This window comes from Crassostrea angulata, chromosome 3 (genome assembly GCF_025612915.1).
Source record: "Crassostrea angulata isolate pt1a10 chromosome 3, ASM2561291v2, whole genome shotgun sequence".
Classification (NCBI taxonomy): Eukaryota; Metazoa; Mollusca; class Bivalvia; order Ostreida; family Ostreidae; genus Magallana; species Magallana angulata.
Window position 1 is genome coordinate 22,317,189 of NC_069113.1, and position 17,472 is coordinate 22,334,660.

The window sequence follows — 17,472 nt, forward strand, 5'->3', positions numbered from 1 at the left end:
GGAAAACACAGTGGTGAAGTGGGGTCTCTATTTAGAATTGTAAATCTAGAGTGGGCTTCACATTGGCAATGACATAGCTCATTGACTGTGCCTTAATCATTATGCATCTACTGTTATTTTAATTTCGAGGTGAAAATTTTCCATAACCATTTGTACTGTTTTGTAGCAATTGTATCTTCTCGGGCCTCTGGCAAGCTCGGAAAACATATTCGAGATTGTTAAAGTTAGCTATTTATTATTATAATATTTATAAATACTTGGCATTATAAGACCTAAGCTAGAGTAAATGTTAATCTTGCCATTTATAATAAAACACAAAGCTTCATGTGAAGATGATAAAACGAAATTCAACTGGTACAGTGTATCTAACCTACACAGTACAGTTTTCCCAGAATCCCCTACTATGGAGTCGAGCATTGGTATTTCAGTGAAACAGACTAACTGTTGCCAGCGCTCGAGAGTGCTAGCAATTAGACAAAGTTCAACAAAGAAACTATGTCCCATATGGGTCACAATTAAAGCTAAGAAACATATAAGGAACTTGTTAAATGCTAAAAAAACCATTTTATGAATACTTTAACTCCGTCAAAAATGATCACCTCTTCTAGGTTAAGAATGGTTGAAACATATCAAGGCCCTGAATTAACACTAAATTTTTTATTAAATTTTATATCGCCAGGATTGAATATAGGGTCAGACTAATAACAGGAAATGGGACTATACTGCAAGCCAGTGCAAGGTTTTACTATACAAAAGAAAACATTTTTAGTCTAGACAACCCTTAAATGTAATTATAGCAAGCGCAGCAAAGGTCACAAAGCAAGCTAAATAGACTAACGTGTAAGAACAGAGGAAATTTGGAATGAAATCTGTACATATGTCAAGCAAATTTTGTTGTGACAGCTTCCCAGAATTCCTTTGCTACCCAATACCCTTTGCGCCAATAAATAATAACATAAGGCATAAAAGACTTTCACTGTCTTTCAGTATGTAGAAATCTTAAAAAGAAACAAAAAATAACTCTGAAATTTCTTTCAACAAAAATTGCACTAGGTCTATTAGTTTCAACTAGATGCTCGGCTGTTTCCGTTAACCCTGACGATCTCTCATGTGACATAATGATCTAGATGTCTCATGCGACTTGCGTTTGAAGTGGCAGATCAACATTTCAGGTGTATTTTTTAAGGTACAACTGCGCTCGCCCAAACGGTCACACCGTAAAACATATTAATGAAAAATACAAGTCTTATTTCTGGATAACTACTTTTGAACCTTGTAATCCTAAGAAATAAATACATGTAGTTATTCTAATGAAAGATGGGACTAATATCAGTACTTTACCCATTGAATGCAATTTTTAAAAAATATTAATTCCCATTCTGTTTCAATATATCATGATATATTGTTTAAAGTTAACTAAATATTATTTCCAACTTTCAATTACGAAAAGAAAAAATAATAAACATTTATGAATAAGTTTAACTTTTCTGTGTTTATTTTATTTGAATTAAAAATTTCGATTATAATTCATTACTAATCAATTATGCCCAGCCGAATATTACTGATATAATTGATTCTAATTTCTTTTCGATTTCCCATCACTAGAACTTAAATCAGACTGCTAATTATATAAACCACATAGTCATTATTACTATTCTAGTATCATATAGCACCTTATCTAATTATCTAATTACCCTAAAGTACTTTACATGTAAAAAAAATAAGTACAATATAAAACAAAGAACAAGTGCAATATAAAATGCAGAATGGTAAATCATATGGCCTATTAATTTATTTTTAAATAAAAAATGCCCTTAACACAATTTTTTATAATAAACTGCATGTAAATCTTTAGTCTTTTTATTCTACTGTTGTCTTTTTTTTTTTTATCATTTTACACACACTACTAAGCTTTATTTTAGCCAATTGTCAGGAACCTGTGTAGGTGATATTTCTCATCTCCGCGATTGACACAAAATCACAATTTATATAGTTTCCTTTCTGCAAACTTCGATAAACACTTTGTACTGCTACTTTTACTAACAATAAGTTATGCTTTATAAACATGTTCTGATGACAGGTCTGCCTATATGCAAGAGTTGTCCCTGTAGACGACTTTCATATTTACAAAAGTTATTTCCCTTTGTGGGGACTATCCAGGGTCAACCGGCGTAAGGCACTGTTTTCCCTCTATAACCTTACCAACTTTATAGGTCAGTATCTTAGTAATTAAATCTGTATGAATATGTTCATAATTTACATGTTACCCTATACCCTGGCAATACAGGTACAGATTGAAATTGTCCGATAACGTTTGAAGATTAAAAATATTAACACGTAACGTACAAAGGACAGAGACAGTGGGAAAAGGAGCGAAACGCTGACAACGGGAGATAACTCTTAGGCATGTAAAATTCGTCTATTTTTGTATTGTACAATGACAAACTATTACTCTTCCTTCTACTAAGTAAATTTAAAAATAGATCATCTTCTCAATCTTCTTCAACACTAGAAAAATAATAGCAGTATCTAAATGGAGTTGTTTTTCTCCGTGTGACTTTTCTCCGAGAGACTTCAACTGCGCAGCATGATCGCGCTTAAACACTGCATAATAACAAATTACTGCTGCATGAGGAAATATACGCAAGGTTGTAATTATTCAGCTAAATCCTTAACTATTCAAACCTTACAGAATGAAAACAACAATCAGCAATGAATACTTTTGTTTCAGATCCGTGTAAACACTAAACTTCAGTTACTTCTTCACCGTCCACATCAAAAATGACTGAAGGAAGCGAGCCTCGTTTTCATTTATTTGGTATACCGCGCCCGATCGAAAAAAAAAATAAACAAAGGTAAACCTAATCTGTTGATATCATTTCGTACGGCCATAAACTAGACAAAATTGAATGCGCACTACATAAAGTTCCTTGCATATAGATGTAACTAATCACAGCTCTGTTGCTTATGGGAACTGGAGAAGATTTTTAAAGTTTAAAGGTTTTCTGATGTATTCTTATGTAAAATTTACTCATCCATTACAGCCCCGCCCTTGCCCCAGGGGTCATGATTTGAACAAACTTGAATCTACACCACCTGAGAATACTTCACTATGAGTTTCATCTTTCCTGGCCAAGTGGTTCTTGAGAAGAAGATTAAAAATATTGTTTTTATTAGTATTTCCATATGGTCTGTGTGTATTCATTCGGGTTGGGTGCATTTACATGGCTTTACAATTCGTCTCATTACTAGCAAAAACACACCACAAACGTGTAAAACTTTAGTCATATAGTTTAATAAATTCTCTTTATCCAGTGATATATATTACGCATTGTAGGCAAAAGTTTCATATTGAAAATGAAACGTAGCCAAGATGTGGCGATTTTTAGTCTGCTCTATGAGAAAATTCGAGTTAACATGTGGAAATTTTAACCCCAATTACTTATAAAAGAGTAACGTATCTTCAGCGATTTACACGAAATGAATTCCTAGTTAATCATGGGGACGATATTCGTCAGTCTCTTGTGAATTATGAACCTGTTCTTCTGCAAGTAATTTGTTATTCATAGCCTGAAATTTGGCTCAGACGGCTGTTTGTTTCAATTAAATTAGGTGAACTTAATCTTTTCTTGATTCAGGTTTTCACTTTGGTAACCTTTCAACTCCTCATTTGTCAATTTTTTTCTATTTTTACAGGGCTTACATCCAACAGAATATCAAGTTGTTGATTTAAATTGTTGACTTTCACGAACTGGAAGTCGTACATAAAATTTCTTAAGTGTTACAATTTAAATGAAAAAAAGGATATAATATTCCTTGAAAATAAATAGGGTTTGTCCTTTAAACATGCTTATGAAGCGTACAAAGTTTGATACACATTTATGGGAGGGTTTTCTTTGAAGTTTGCTAAAAAGGCTGAAATGGACACATATACATACACATACATATGCACAACAGTGATGCTATAACCCCTTTACAACAAGTTGTGCGAAGGGCGAATAACCTTGTGGAATGTATCACAAATAAATTACGACGAAATAGTTTAAATTTTCAACTTTATTTTCAATTAAACACCCTTACAAAAAAATGAAATTGTTTGAACAACAATTTTTTACAGAACTTGCTTTTCTGTAAACTAGTATTTGATACTTAAACAAAAGATTACCTTTATGGAAAATATGTTAGGAGAAAGACATCTTGTACATTGTAAAACTACTGCTGTTGAAGAAAAAGATGTTTTTGAAGGGTGAAATAGAAACACACACACAAAAAAAAAAGTAAACTACGTCAAAATATAACTACAGCTGTGAAATACAAACAAATTTGCTCTAAACTACTTTCAACCAGACATTTTTAAATTTTCATTAAAAAAATGTAAATAAAACAAATATGCCATAAGGCATTTTTTTTCAAAACTAGTAGTCTTCCTTTTGTAGACTTTAAATTAAACCCATATCTTGGTGAACATAAGAAGAAAAAACTAAAACCTACCGGTACTTGTCTAAAATAGTAATACAGATAAAATAACAGTCTTAGTTTTAAGCACTGCTAGGAAAAAAACGTGTATTCACAAGTTTTAAAAATATCTGTAATTAACAAACATTCAAAGTAACTTGTAAATTAAGGCAAGGAAAAAGCTTCTAAAAATGTGTTGCACTCAAAAATATATCATCCACAAGTCTTGGGCAGATGCAAGTGGATGATGTACATGAAGACAAATATTGTTTTGTATTTAATTTTTTTTTGCTCCAAAATTAACATACATTGATATTGCTTTTCCACATTAAGAACGAATTACTTGCGAGAACAAAGTAAAAAGAGTAAAAAACATACATTTAATTTTGAATGGAGCTTTTGCACACCTGAATAAGAGCAAAATTTTAAGCATTGACATTAAAAAGTATTATCATAATCGTTACAAGAGGTTGACATATTTTTTCAATAACACAAGTTCAAAACATATTATTCATAGAAACATAGGCAATACAAATAATATTAACAATGGCAAAATTCTATAATACACTAATTCTAATGACTCTAAATGTCAAAGAATTTTTAAAAAATCACTGGTACACACAGTTTTTTTTATGAAGAAGTATATGAACATTAATAATAGACCAATTCAAATTTGGAATAATACTCACATGATTTGTACCTTAACAAAATTAGCTTGAATGAAAAACGAAAGATGAACATTTTTGGCTAAAGGGGAGAAAAACAAAATGTACTTTAACAAGTAGTTAAGAAGTAAACAAATAGTTTACAGAACTACTTAAACAATACAATATTATAATCCTGATGATCGTTTACATTGTCATACTGGGTTTTAATCAGTAGAAAATCCTAAAAAGACTGTCTGGGGTGACATAAATTACACCGCCTGAATAATTCTCAAAATTTGACTCTTAGAAGGAGTCATCTCGACCTTCAATTTTTTTGACAACAAATAGTCCTCAATGTCATCAGGTGATTGCATCTTGTTTGTGTCGGTGAAATTTTTTAGCACTGCGTTTGAAATTGACAACTTGTGCAATGTTGGCTCATCTGATAATTTACAATTTATTTGTGCTTTCAGTGAGCTCTGCAATTTTGAAGTGTTTTGCCTCATATTGCAGAATTTGCATTTCAGTGTGGGAACATTAGAGTTATATGTTCCCACATCTTTGTTGCACACGCCACAAAGAGTCATTGACACACATGAAACACTATCAACTGTTATTGTTTCAATAAGACTAACGGACTCAACTTCAACATTCTTGACTGGCCCAATATCATCAACTAAATCAATTCTAGTATCAGGGCAGGTAGTCAGGGATTTGACGTTGTCAAAATTTCTTAAAGACACATTACAGAAGGTGTAACATTTTGCTAACTGAATTTGTTCAATATGTTTATCCCAGGCACACAGCTGAATGGAGTTTGTTGCATCTGCTATTGTTAAATATTGCTTTTGGATAACTTCTCCAGATTTAATTGTTTGGAGTGTCGGGTCATTTTGACTCATGATCTTGGCTTTCACAGATACCTGTTTGAAAATCAAGAGGTAAACAGTTGAACATGTTGAATATTAATTATTAAGATCTTTAAATTATATATAACTAGACTTTGACCCCTGCGTGCACGGGTTGACATTGCATATCGGATATTTACAAAAAAGATACATTGACACAATGTATTGTTGACATTTAGATAACAAAGCTATAAGCCTGCAATAATTGTATTAATTTTACCACACTTTCCTTAGTAAGAATAATCTGTGTCTTGGGATGCCCTTACCACAGTTAGAATGCCTCCCATATAACCGTAACATAACAGAAAATTGAAGTTGCATTGAAAACAAGAGACGTTTGTGAAACGCTTATCCCCCCCCCCTTCTTGGAAACAATCACACAAAATATGAACTAGAACTGCAAATAACTGGAATTTTTCTAAGTTCAAGGATTATAACTCTGTCAAAAATTGCTCCATCATACCCAAAATAATCAAGATTTTTAACATACTGTCTTAGCCCTACAATAACTTTTAAATTTCCAATTTGAATAAAAATAAATCACATTATCAGAGCTCTTTATGAAGACAGGAACTGTAGTACCATGTTGCACAATACACAATGCAAGTGTACCTGTACCTGATTTCAAGATAAATTTTTATTTAAAAATTTAATTTGTGAAATTTACCTTCTGAAAAGCTTGCAGGGCCTTTACTTCTGTAATGGTTAGAACTTTGTCCTCTGGTTGCTCGTATCGGAAATCAAGTTGACGAGAAGCAACAGATATTCTAGTGGCTGATGTAACTTTGAGGTCATATAAACCTGGCTTTCTTGTACTAATTGATTTGTCAACTTTTGCAAGACAAACTGGACTCCTAAAAAAATGTTTGCACTTTAAATATTCTTTCTTTGGGGTAAAAATAAAACAATTTTATTTAATGAAGAAAACAAATTGGTTTGAAGTAGTTTAAAGTATATATTGAACATATTAATTAATCTAAATTCAGTTTAAGTGATAATATAGAAAAGCAATTGAACTTGACAACATTTGTAACCTTAAAATTATATGAAGATTGATCCATCATTTAAAAAATACAAAAATTGAAGAAATTTCAAAATTCAGAAAAAAATTTCTTTCTGCTTTAAACAGTCTTTGAACATATTTGACAGGTTAATAATTTGAAAACAGTAACAGTGTGTCCCTAATTATAATAATAAAACATTGTTTTATTTATTTCAATTTGCATTTGAAACAAGATTACCAATAGTATGGTTGTTTACAAACAAATCCACAACACGTGCTATCTAAAATGCTTGACCAAATGATTATCGTGTTTATTTATAGCTTTCATTTAATTTGGAGACAGTGCTTGATAACAAATGAATTTACATATCTAACTTTATTTCTATCAGGCACGGTCTGCAATTAAAATGTAAACGATAAAGTAAAATAATATTTAGTTAATGTTTATTATATTCATTTGTCATTTCTTCATTTGCAAATATATACTTATGCAATGAGTTGTCATAAACCAGAGAGGCAAAGTTGGGTTGTTTTTTTTTACACAATTTAGTTGAATAAATGGAATAAAAATCTTGTAATAGGTTTCATTCTTTAAGGAACTTATTTCTTATGCGCATTTAAAAGGCAGTTTCAGAGCATGAATCTTTGGACAATTGCCAGAAACATGCTGAACAAAAACAAAAACTGTTGTCATTAGTTAGTTTCTCAGTATTCTAATTTACTATAAATATTTTTTTCCCCAAATTTTATGTTGCTATTTTTATGCAATTCAAAAGGAAGGGTGCTAGTTTTGCAGAAAAAAAAATCAGTGCACTGTAGGGTGTATTTATTTTGGCAGAGATAAGGACATGGCACTGGAATGAATTACGTGGCGTCGTCAAAAATGGCATGGGTCCGCGATATGCCAGTTTGCTTAGATTGAACATACGAACAACCAACATTACCGGAGTACTGTATGGTAAAACGCAAAATTTGTTAAAGTAATATATTCAAAAAATCTTTTGTAAACACATATTGGTAATAAAATATGTAATGTTTACCTCACTGTCAAGTAAGACGAATTTATCAAATCGGTTGAATAATGATTGATGAAATATGGGGAAGGGGGTTTGTTTACTTTTACAAATTTGGCAATCAACGGGAAATAACTCTTGCTAGAATCAGGATTATGTATACTGCGTCCATTATCCTCTCTTAACTACTGATTTTCGTTGATAACGAAATCACCAAGTGATAGATGCACATCGTTAAGTAAGTTTTGTAACAAAATATGTCATCGGAGCAATTACTGACAATAAAAAAGTGCTTACTTTGCCTTCTGCATTTCCGTCAAGATTTGGTTGTATTCTGGGACAAAGCAAACTAGATCGCTGTACTTCTCGTGGTCCTGAAACACTGCGTTGAAGTACTTGTTGTTGTTTCTTGACAACTTGATGGGGGACACATTGTGAATGTATCCCATAATTTCCGATGGTTCTTCCTCAACTCTTGCTTTCTTCGCGGCAGACATTTTAGCGGGAATAATAGCGTCTACAGGAAGTCCACAAACATGGGTTAACGCATGCGTAATGATTTAACGAGTTATCGTTCTTCGTTCTGTGCATCAGCTTGTCCTTACCCCCATCCCCCCCCCGGCCCTGTTCCTGTTCCTAATGGTATATTGAAACTTTTTTTTTATTTTTATTTTTTATTAAAGGACGGTTTAATATTTGCACAACTTTTGTTAGGAGGTTTTGTGATCTTGTTAAAATTGATGTTGAGATTTTTATATTGTAAACAATATTTAAAATGGAAATTATATAATTAGATATAATTCAAAATATTACAAATTAGAGCAGTATTGTATACTTTGAAAGACCTATGACTTTATCTTTTCAATATTTCAAGTTTTTGAGAAGAAGATTTTTAAAGATTTTCTCTATATATTCCTATGTAAAACTTGATCCCCCTCTTATGGCCCCTCCCTACCCCCGGGGACCATGATTGGAACAAACTTGAATCTACACTACCTGAGGATGCTTCCATTTTAATTTGAGCTTTCCTGGCCTAATAGTTTTTGAGGAGAAGATTTCTAAAGATTTTCTCTATATATTCCTGTGTAAAACTTGACCCCCCTCTTGTGGCCCCACCCTACCCCCAGGGACTATGATTTGAACAAACTTAAATCTACACTACCTGAGGATGCTTCCCTTTTAATTTGAGCTTTTCTGGCCTAATAGTTTTTGAGAAAAAGATTTTTAAAAATTTTCATTATATATTCCTATGTAAAACTTGATCCCCCTCTTGTGGCCCCTCCCTACCCCCGTGGACCATGATTTGAACAAACTTGAATCTACACTACCTGAGGATGCTTCCATTTTAATTTGAGCTTTTCAGGCCTAATAGTTTTTGAGAAGAAGATTTTTGAAAAATACCAACAAATTTTCAATAATTCTCAATTATCTCCCCTTTAAAGAGGGCGTGGCCCTTCATTTGAACAAACTTGAATCTCCTTCACCTAGTGGTGCTTTGTGCCAAATTTGGTTGAAATCTGCCCAGTGGTTCTTGAGAAGAAGATGAAAATGTGAAAAGTTTACAACGACAACGACGACAACAACGACAACGACGACAGACAACGGACAAATTGTGATCAGAAAAGCTCACTTGAGCCTTTGGCTCAGGTGAGCTAAAAACCAAAACATGACTAAAACCAAGGTTTGTATCTTCCTTATAATTCTTCGATTGACGCTAAAATTGTGGTTAGTGATGTCTTGCTTAAAGGATGATATACATGTACATAAGCGTCATACGAAATGAATTCACGCCAAGTAAACGACAATCATTTAAAATGGAGAAGATCATTTAAATTTTTTAATGATTTGATTTGAGAATTGAGCGCATTGAGTTACAAGTTTCTTCTTTCACATATAGGAGAATTTAAAAAATCAAATACAATTACTAGTAAGTAACTGAGGAAGAAAATGTACCAATATGCTCTTATATATTTTGATCGCTCTATAAAGTGCAGGGGGGGGGGGGGGGGGCTAAAATAAAGGGAACTGGAGGTTAACCGTTAAGCCCGAACAAATATTAAGTTCAATATCTTGCATAGGATCTTATTTTCGGTAAAAATGATAATTCATAAAGGAACAATGTCAAAGATTAAAGAGACATGGTCACGATTTTGGTCAAAATCAATTTTACTATTTTTATCATCTACAATGCTTTAGGAATGTATTTCTAATGATCAAATGAAATTTGAGAGTCACTCGTAGAGTTATGAGCAAGATACATGGATCACAACTCTTTGTCATGTAAACAAGGCTCGTGTCCTGTTCTTTTTTACTTAGGGTCAATATACCAGTAAAAATCTTTTTTCAAGCTGATTTGTCTATCTTCTTATTCATTTTCAGCATTAATACACAGTTTTTAACGATTAACACATTTATTTAAAGTCTAAAAATGGAATTTTCACTTCAACATTCCAAATGTAAACAAAAGCGTTGTTTACATAACAAAGAATTGTAAGCTCTGTAACTCGCTTAAAACTCAACAAATGATGCTCAAATTTCGGTTGCCTATTCGCTTACTTAAGAAATGTAAACATTAAATTCGGAAAAAATATTTTTTGACCTAAATCGTGACCATGCCCCTTTTTTGTATGCAAAAATAATTAGAACCATTTTAACAAGGCCTTGAACTTTCAGTTGGACATACCAATCTATTTCTTGCGACAAAACAAGTTAAAAATGACGCTGGTTTCAAGCGAAATATACATCGATTGCGTAGTCTTAACTCTAACACCAGACAAATCGCGTTGATTTCAAAGAGCCATGGCTGAGCAGCTAGCAATGAAATAGACATGCCTACGTCACATTGCTGTTTGATACATCTACCCAAAGTCTAATCTCCTGCTAAAATGGTTCTGTAAAATTTGGATACTCTACGTTTTTTTTATGTTATACTACCGAGGGGCTATATGGCACAATATTCTTTGAATGCCCATATAAAGCCATTGTTGCTCAGGCGAGCGATGTGGCCCCATGGACCTCTTGTTATTATAAGGCCGTATTGCGAAATAGTTATCAAAAGTTATTAATTGTACGAGTTCATATTCGTATGGTTTATTACGAATTTACGAAAAAAGACCTTATACAACTATGTGAAGCCGTTAAATCATTGGATTTGCCGGTAGATCCAGATTTTGCTCGTCAGTCTACTGCCGTTGATTTGAAGCCTACCAATTTCGGACCCGTTTGTAGACAAAAACTTCACAACTGACTTCTCAGAAGTGCCAACCAATTTCACTTTATTTGACATATTCAATTATCTTTTGCACAAAACATCAGATTATGATAAAAAGAAGTTGCGGGCTTATAAATCATGCGAAGACTACAGGTTGTTCATAGATGGACATGTCGAAAGTCTGACGTTCAATAAATGTGGAGACGCTGAAGTTTGTTTGTTTCGTGCAAAAGTAAAACCAACACAGAAAGACAAAACATATTGCTCTACAAAATTTTATCAACTGTGGTTCGCTATCAAGAAAACAACTGGAGAAGTCACGTCAGCCTACTGTACCTGTATAGGCGGGTTAGTACAATCCATAAAGTATAAACTATATACAAGTACTAGTATTTATGTACATGTGCTTGATCAAACCAATCAACTGATTGCATGTAATGAACAGTTGATATTCAGTGACATTTTGTGAAATGCATAAATTATATTAATTTAGAATGGATGGTGCATGTAGACATGTTTCTGCTGCCCTCTATGAATTGGAGGCCTATGAGATATGATCGGTTGCAGATGGAGAGAACAAGTGGATGAAAAGGCCAATTAGTCATGACTGTCCTGTGCCTATTAAATTTTGAAGATTGTGAAAGCAAAGTAATAGTCACAAGTTTTTCATTAATTTTATATATTTTGTTGTTTTTTTTGTTTTAATTTTCTGTTATTTTTGTATTCTTTTTGTTTCTTCATAGTTGCTGTTTTTGCACAGTTCAGGAGTGTTTATTGATGCCTGTCTGGTTGATGATTTTAATGAATGTGCTCAAACAGGTAAATTCATGGACTTAAAATCATTTATGAATACTAATTGATGTATTACTTTAAAGTTTACTGATGTATTCTAAATAGTTTCAAGTTCCATCAGTGTAATGTATTGTATGCATGTACATCACTATTTATTGACATGATTTTCTTTCATGTAAATAGATATTCTGTTTTGAATGAAGAGAAAGAAAACATTTTCGACCTGTATGATCCAAGATCGGTTGATGACCGTAACACGATGGATATAGCTATGTTTACTAAGAAGTTAGTGCAGGTACCTGTATGTTTTTAGAGTAAACTACATGTATATATTGTAATACATACATATGCATTGCAATCAAGACTACATGTAATTATAACTAAGGTTATTATTTGATTTTTAGTTGCAACCAGATACACAGGCAATTGACATTCAAGAGCATGATCCTATCCATCAGGCAGCTGGATCGGAAAATGTGCCAGGACCATGTTTGGCTTATTCACTGAAAGAGCAGTTGGAAAACTTATCTAGTGCCGGTAAAAGAAAATTCTTATATCATATTTATTGTGAATTTTAATTTGTTTTCCTGAAATTTGACTTAATATTAACTATCATAACATTTAATAATTTATATTTTGAAGTATGCATTAGTAATAAATTACGTGTAGTAAATATATATTTCATTTGTATAGAATTATAGTGTCAGGTAATAGTACTCCAACTGCAGCCCAGTTTCGAGAAGAATTGGACACTTTACACCTGAAGTCATCAAGGATATAGAACATTGCACAAGAGGTCAAGCTGAAAATCCAACATGGAAAGCTTATAGATATGGAATGCTGACAGCTTCTTATTTTCATAGAATTTGTAAAGCAGTAGAAAAGGGCTCTTGCCCACAATCTTTACTTAAATCAATCATGTCTAAATATGACACAGATATTTATGTTCCAGCTTTAGAATGGGGATTAAAAAAAGAAAAGATTGCTTGTGACCTTTACACAAGAGCAAATAGGTCTGTACACAAGAGAGTAGTTGTTGAGAAAAGGGGTTTGTATATCATGAGTGTTTATCCTTTCATTGGCTGCAGTGTAGATGGCATTTTCACTTGTCGTTGTCACGGGAAGAAAATAATTGAGATCAAGTGTCCATATTCTTTAAGACACATGCATCCTAGAGAAGTTGCCATTCAAAAAGGATGTGTAATTATTGGGAACAAATCTTTAGTTACTGAAAAATCTGAGTACTACCATCAGATGCAAGGTCAAATGGTATATATGGCATTTCTTGTTGTGACCTCGTGATTTACACTGAAAAAGGTATACATGTTTCATGAAAAGTTTTTAGTGATATTGTAATGCAAAATGAAAGAATTCTTTGACAAGTATTTATTTCAACATCTGTTGGCTGATGTTACAAATACATGTATGAAATGAAATGGAGATGCAGTTTTTGCTGTACTGTGAACTGATAATATATTTATCACAACTTGGAACATATTGATAGTTTATCTAAGCATTCTCACATCCTTTCACTCTTATGCATACAATGTTATAATTTTAAAAAATCAGTTGTTTACCATGTTTAATATTATTTAAAAAATGTAATTCAAATTTGCCCAAAGTGTGTCAAAATATAGTATTCAAAATAAAATGGTAGAAATGGGCACCATCATATTGTTTTATCATTTCTTTTTATCACTGTATAATTATAAGTGAAAAATCAAGGATTAATACATGTAACATACATCGCACATGTACTTTTGTGACAAATGAAATCAATGTTACATAACAAACAAGTGGATGAATTTGCTTTTGTTTCAGCTATCCAATATGGCATTAGAAGATTTTTTATATTAAACCATAAAATGTATGTACAGATTTAAACATGGAAACAATAATGTGGCCAATAATATTAATACATAATATAAAATCTATTTCACCAACTGACTTTCTTAATTGCACAAAGCTGCACATAAACATACAACCTGGTCTAAAATTGGTTTTAATTTTAAGGGTTATAACCCCCTGCAAAATATTAAAACATTTTACGCGACCAATTGCTCTTTCAACATGAATTCTTACCCTACCTATACGTCATGTTTTTGTAACAGCCATACCAGAAAGTTGTTTATTAAATGCATAAGGAGGTATGTTTAATGTGGCTCCCTTTAGTGCCAGGTTTCCTCCTATTAAAAAGCCACGATCTGCCATAATATCATCACCTCTTTCAATATTATCTAAAAAGCCAGATTCTTCAACAATGCGTTTATCAGAAATACTGCCTGTGAATAAATTAGACAAAAAACAAAATGAACCTTTTGGCGTTATGGGAACTAAAGATTTAAATGTATTATGATGCTTATACATGTAAGATGACCATGGTATTCTCTGTGAAGATGGAAAAATGGGTTTTTGAACAAAACATTCAGTACAATCAATTATACATCTTGTGCTAGGAAAATATTTAAAACATATAGGAAGGTTTTGTACAGTTTTATATCTGGATGGCCAAGAGATCAAGAATTTAAGTTCGAAGTAAAGAAAAGTAGTCCAAGTAAAAAAAAAATTGCTGACAGTTCCTGCCTTTACACCAAACATGGCACCCAAAGTTGTTGTATCTATGCCTCTTCTAAGTCGTATCAGGGTCATTACCATTTCCTCTAAAATACTTAAGTGTCTTTTTGGTCCTTTTCTTTTTGCCTAAGGAATTTTAAAATGTACTCTAATCATATAGTTAAATATTATAATATAAAATGGTCTTTAACTTTTATATGAAAATCATTTAAAATACAAACAACATTCAAAAGGTTAATGTGAATAATCCAAGTTAACCAAGTGATGTTCTGACTAGAATGTAAACTTGATAGTTATACTTGATAGATATACTTATATATAACCTTACCTGACGGTTTTCAAAGTTTGTTTCTTTTCCCCTCCAGTATGATAGTCTTAGGGCATTTTCTTTTAGAGAATTAAACAACAAAAAGAAAATTCCAAGATGCCCTGTTAAAATAGAAGTAACAGACATAGAATATGTGATTACTAATCATCCAATATTAAATTGTTATATGTTGTGTGAGATAAATATATACAGCATACATGTGTAAACACATACTGTGTTAAAATACTTCAATAGAAAGTAATATGTGTTATATTAAGTGTACCTATGTAAAATTTACAAGAGTTATCATCTTGCAGGACATCTGAAACTATTAAGCTTCTTCTTAAGCTGCCCTGGTCTTTAAGGTGTACATCCTGATAGATGGACAGGTCCTCCAAAGTAATGTCAGTCTGACACTCGACACTTGAAACATTTGTTGTGCTGGTCAATGGGCAGCAAGCATTGTCAACTACATGTAACAAAGGGAACAAAATTTGCTATGATATAAACAAACACATAGCTTACACTGTACATTTTCTACAAAATGAAAATATACCAGTTTATTCATAGCCACTTTTAGTTGTTGGTACACACATGTGCTAGTAATGCACAATTAGCTTTAAAAACCTTTAAATTTTTCTTGATTTTGTGTGAAAATTAATTTTGTAGAAGTCATTAAGAATGCATACTCTTGGTGATGTCCTTAATTTCCTTTATTACAGGCACACATTCAACATCCTCATCATGTGCACTGGTGCAGGTGACAACAGTTTCTTCAGCTTCCCCAGCAGCAATTTCTGTTTGCCCCCACATCCAAGCAAAATGCATCTATTAAAAAATCATAAGAAAGCCATTCAAAAATAGAATAAAAAATAAGATTGAGAAACTTAAAGAAATCTATACATGCATTTCTCTCTCTTATTATTTTATCAATGTTTATGTAATACCACCAACTTAAGTTCTGAGTCTTGATTGCTTCTGCATATTAAGGAGTGATGATTGCAAGCTCAGCGAAAATGGTTAACATGATTACAGCAATCTGAGTATACGCGTATGTATTAGAAAAAAATAGCTGAGAAAGGTCGTATGATGTTAAATATAACTACTTTGAATAAATACAAATGTCAATTTCACTATATAATTAATTATATGTATATACCAAATTTAAAATTCGAGTTATAAAAATACTTAATAATAATGTTAATTTTTTAAATAATGCTTTCAGAATTACCATTCTTTATTTTCTTTTCCTCTGGACACAAGACATGTCCACTATTTACTCTAACAAGCACCCTTCGTTTTCGTTTCTGTGCCCTCAGTATGTCCAAGGATGTCCCCGCAGCAAGTATCGGGTCTGGGTGCTCTTCAGTAGGTCTTCCAGACAGGAAATGTTTCGAACAAATGTATGTGGACTTGTTTACATTAGCAACAGTAAAAATTTTCCTACCGCAAAGTTTAACCCATCTCTGACATTTTTCTAGCTGCGTTATGGGTTTTGGAAACGGAAACCATGAAACCCCCTCCATATGCTCACTCTCGGCATAACGGGAATCGCTTCTGCAAGTCCCTCAACAACAGTATTCAACCATAATGACAGCGTGACTTATATAATAGCGCGCGTCGTAATGTCTGGTATCGCTTACAGCATTGAAAAAAATGACTTCATGTCTGCTTATATCATGTATAATTGGAAAATCGACTATTAAGCCCCAACGACTCTTATTTGACGTTGGAAATACTCAACGAAAGTCTAATTACGTTGACATAAATTGCTGATTTAAAGCGGAAAAATGCATGTTAAAATTCACAATAACTTATAGGATGAACAAAATATCACTAGATAAGACAAATTTTATGTTTGTTACAAAGTGGTTCCTAGTAAGTTCGTTATCTTGAATTTGATACTTAGCACTAAAAATTTAGATTACGAATATCTACGTAGTGGCTATGTTACATGCAGCTTACCGTACAACAGCGTAGCTAAATACACATTGTATTTTACCAACGTTCTGTCTTTGTTATTTGTGCTTTTTATCGTATTTTACTGTTTTCCTTCACCCCCTCCCCCCATTCTGTCTTTGAATTTTTTCCTTGCATACTGAAGTATTCTCCTGACATTATAAGATTTGCAAGTGACTCTAACATTTACAAATGTCTGGACAAGTACATATATATATACATACAGCGACAATATCAGCAGTAAATTGTCTGAAAAATGTAATTGTACTTTTTTATCTTAACAGAATTGGTGTTAAAAATTGGGTAAATCAGCCCAAATACCACGCAGACTTTTTTGGGGCCATAAATTCCACCTTTATTACAACTACGGAGTTGTATACCCCAGGTCCTCCTTTGGATTTATTTTGAACCGGGAGCTACAGGCCTGCATTTACTGTATTGGCATTCTATGCAGTACAATTCCATCTTTTCTTCTATAGCGAATATAAGAAAGAGGACTTCTGTAACGAAGAGGGATCCGCATGGTCTCAACTGAATTCATTTGAGCATCACCTTCGATTTGTGCAAATGCAGTTATCAAATATAAAACATTAATAGGATTGC

The 17,472-nt window shown here is 32.6% G+C and overlaps 2 protein-coding genes across 2 annotated transcripts; one reads left to right on the plus strand and one right to left on the minus strand.

The window, feature by feature from the left end:
• Positions 1-5,072: 5,072 nt before the first annotated feature.
• LOC128176104 (uncharacterized) lies at positions 5,073-8,601 on the minus strand. Its single transcript, XM_052842178.1, has 3 exons — positions 8,324-8,601; positions 6,678-6,864; positions 5,073-6,025 (listed from the first exon to the last, which is right to left on the minus strand). Exons 1-3 carry the CDS (start codon positions 8,521-8,523, stop codon positions 5,372-5,374), a joined length of 1,041 nt encoding a protein of 346 aa, XP_052698138.1. The 5' UTR covers positions 8,524-8,601; the 3' UTR covers positions 5,073-5,371.
• Positions 8,602-12,039: 3,438 nt separating this feature from the next.
• Positions 12,040-13,230, plus strand: LOC128176108 (uncharacterized). The gene is made up of 3 exons (XM_052842181.1): positions 12,040-12,324; positions 12,434-12,566; positions 12,731-13,230. Exons 1-3 carry the CDS (start codon positions 12,190-12,192, stop codon positions 12,808-12,810), a joined length of 348 nt encoding a protein of 115 aa, XP_052698141.1. The 5' UTR covers positions 12,040-12,189; the 3' UTR covers positions 12,811-13,230.
• Positions 13,231-17,472: the final 4,242 nt, after the last annotated feature.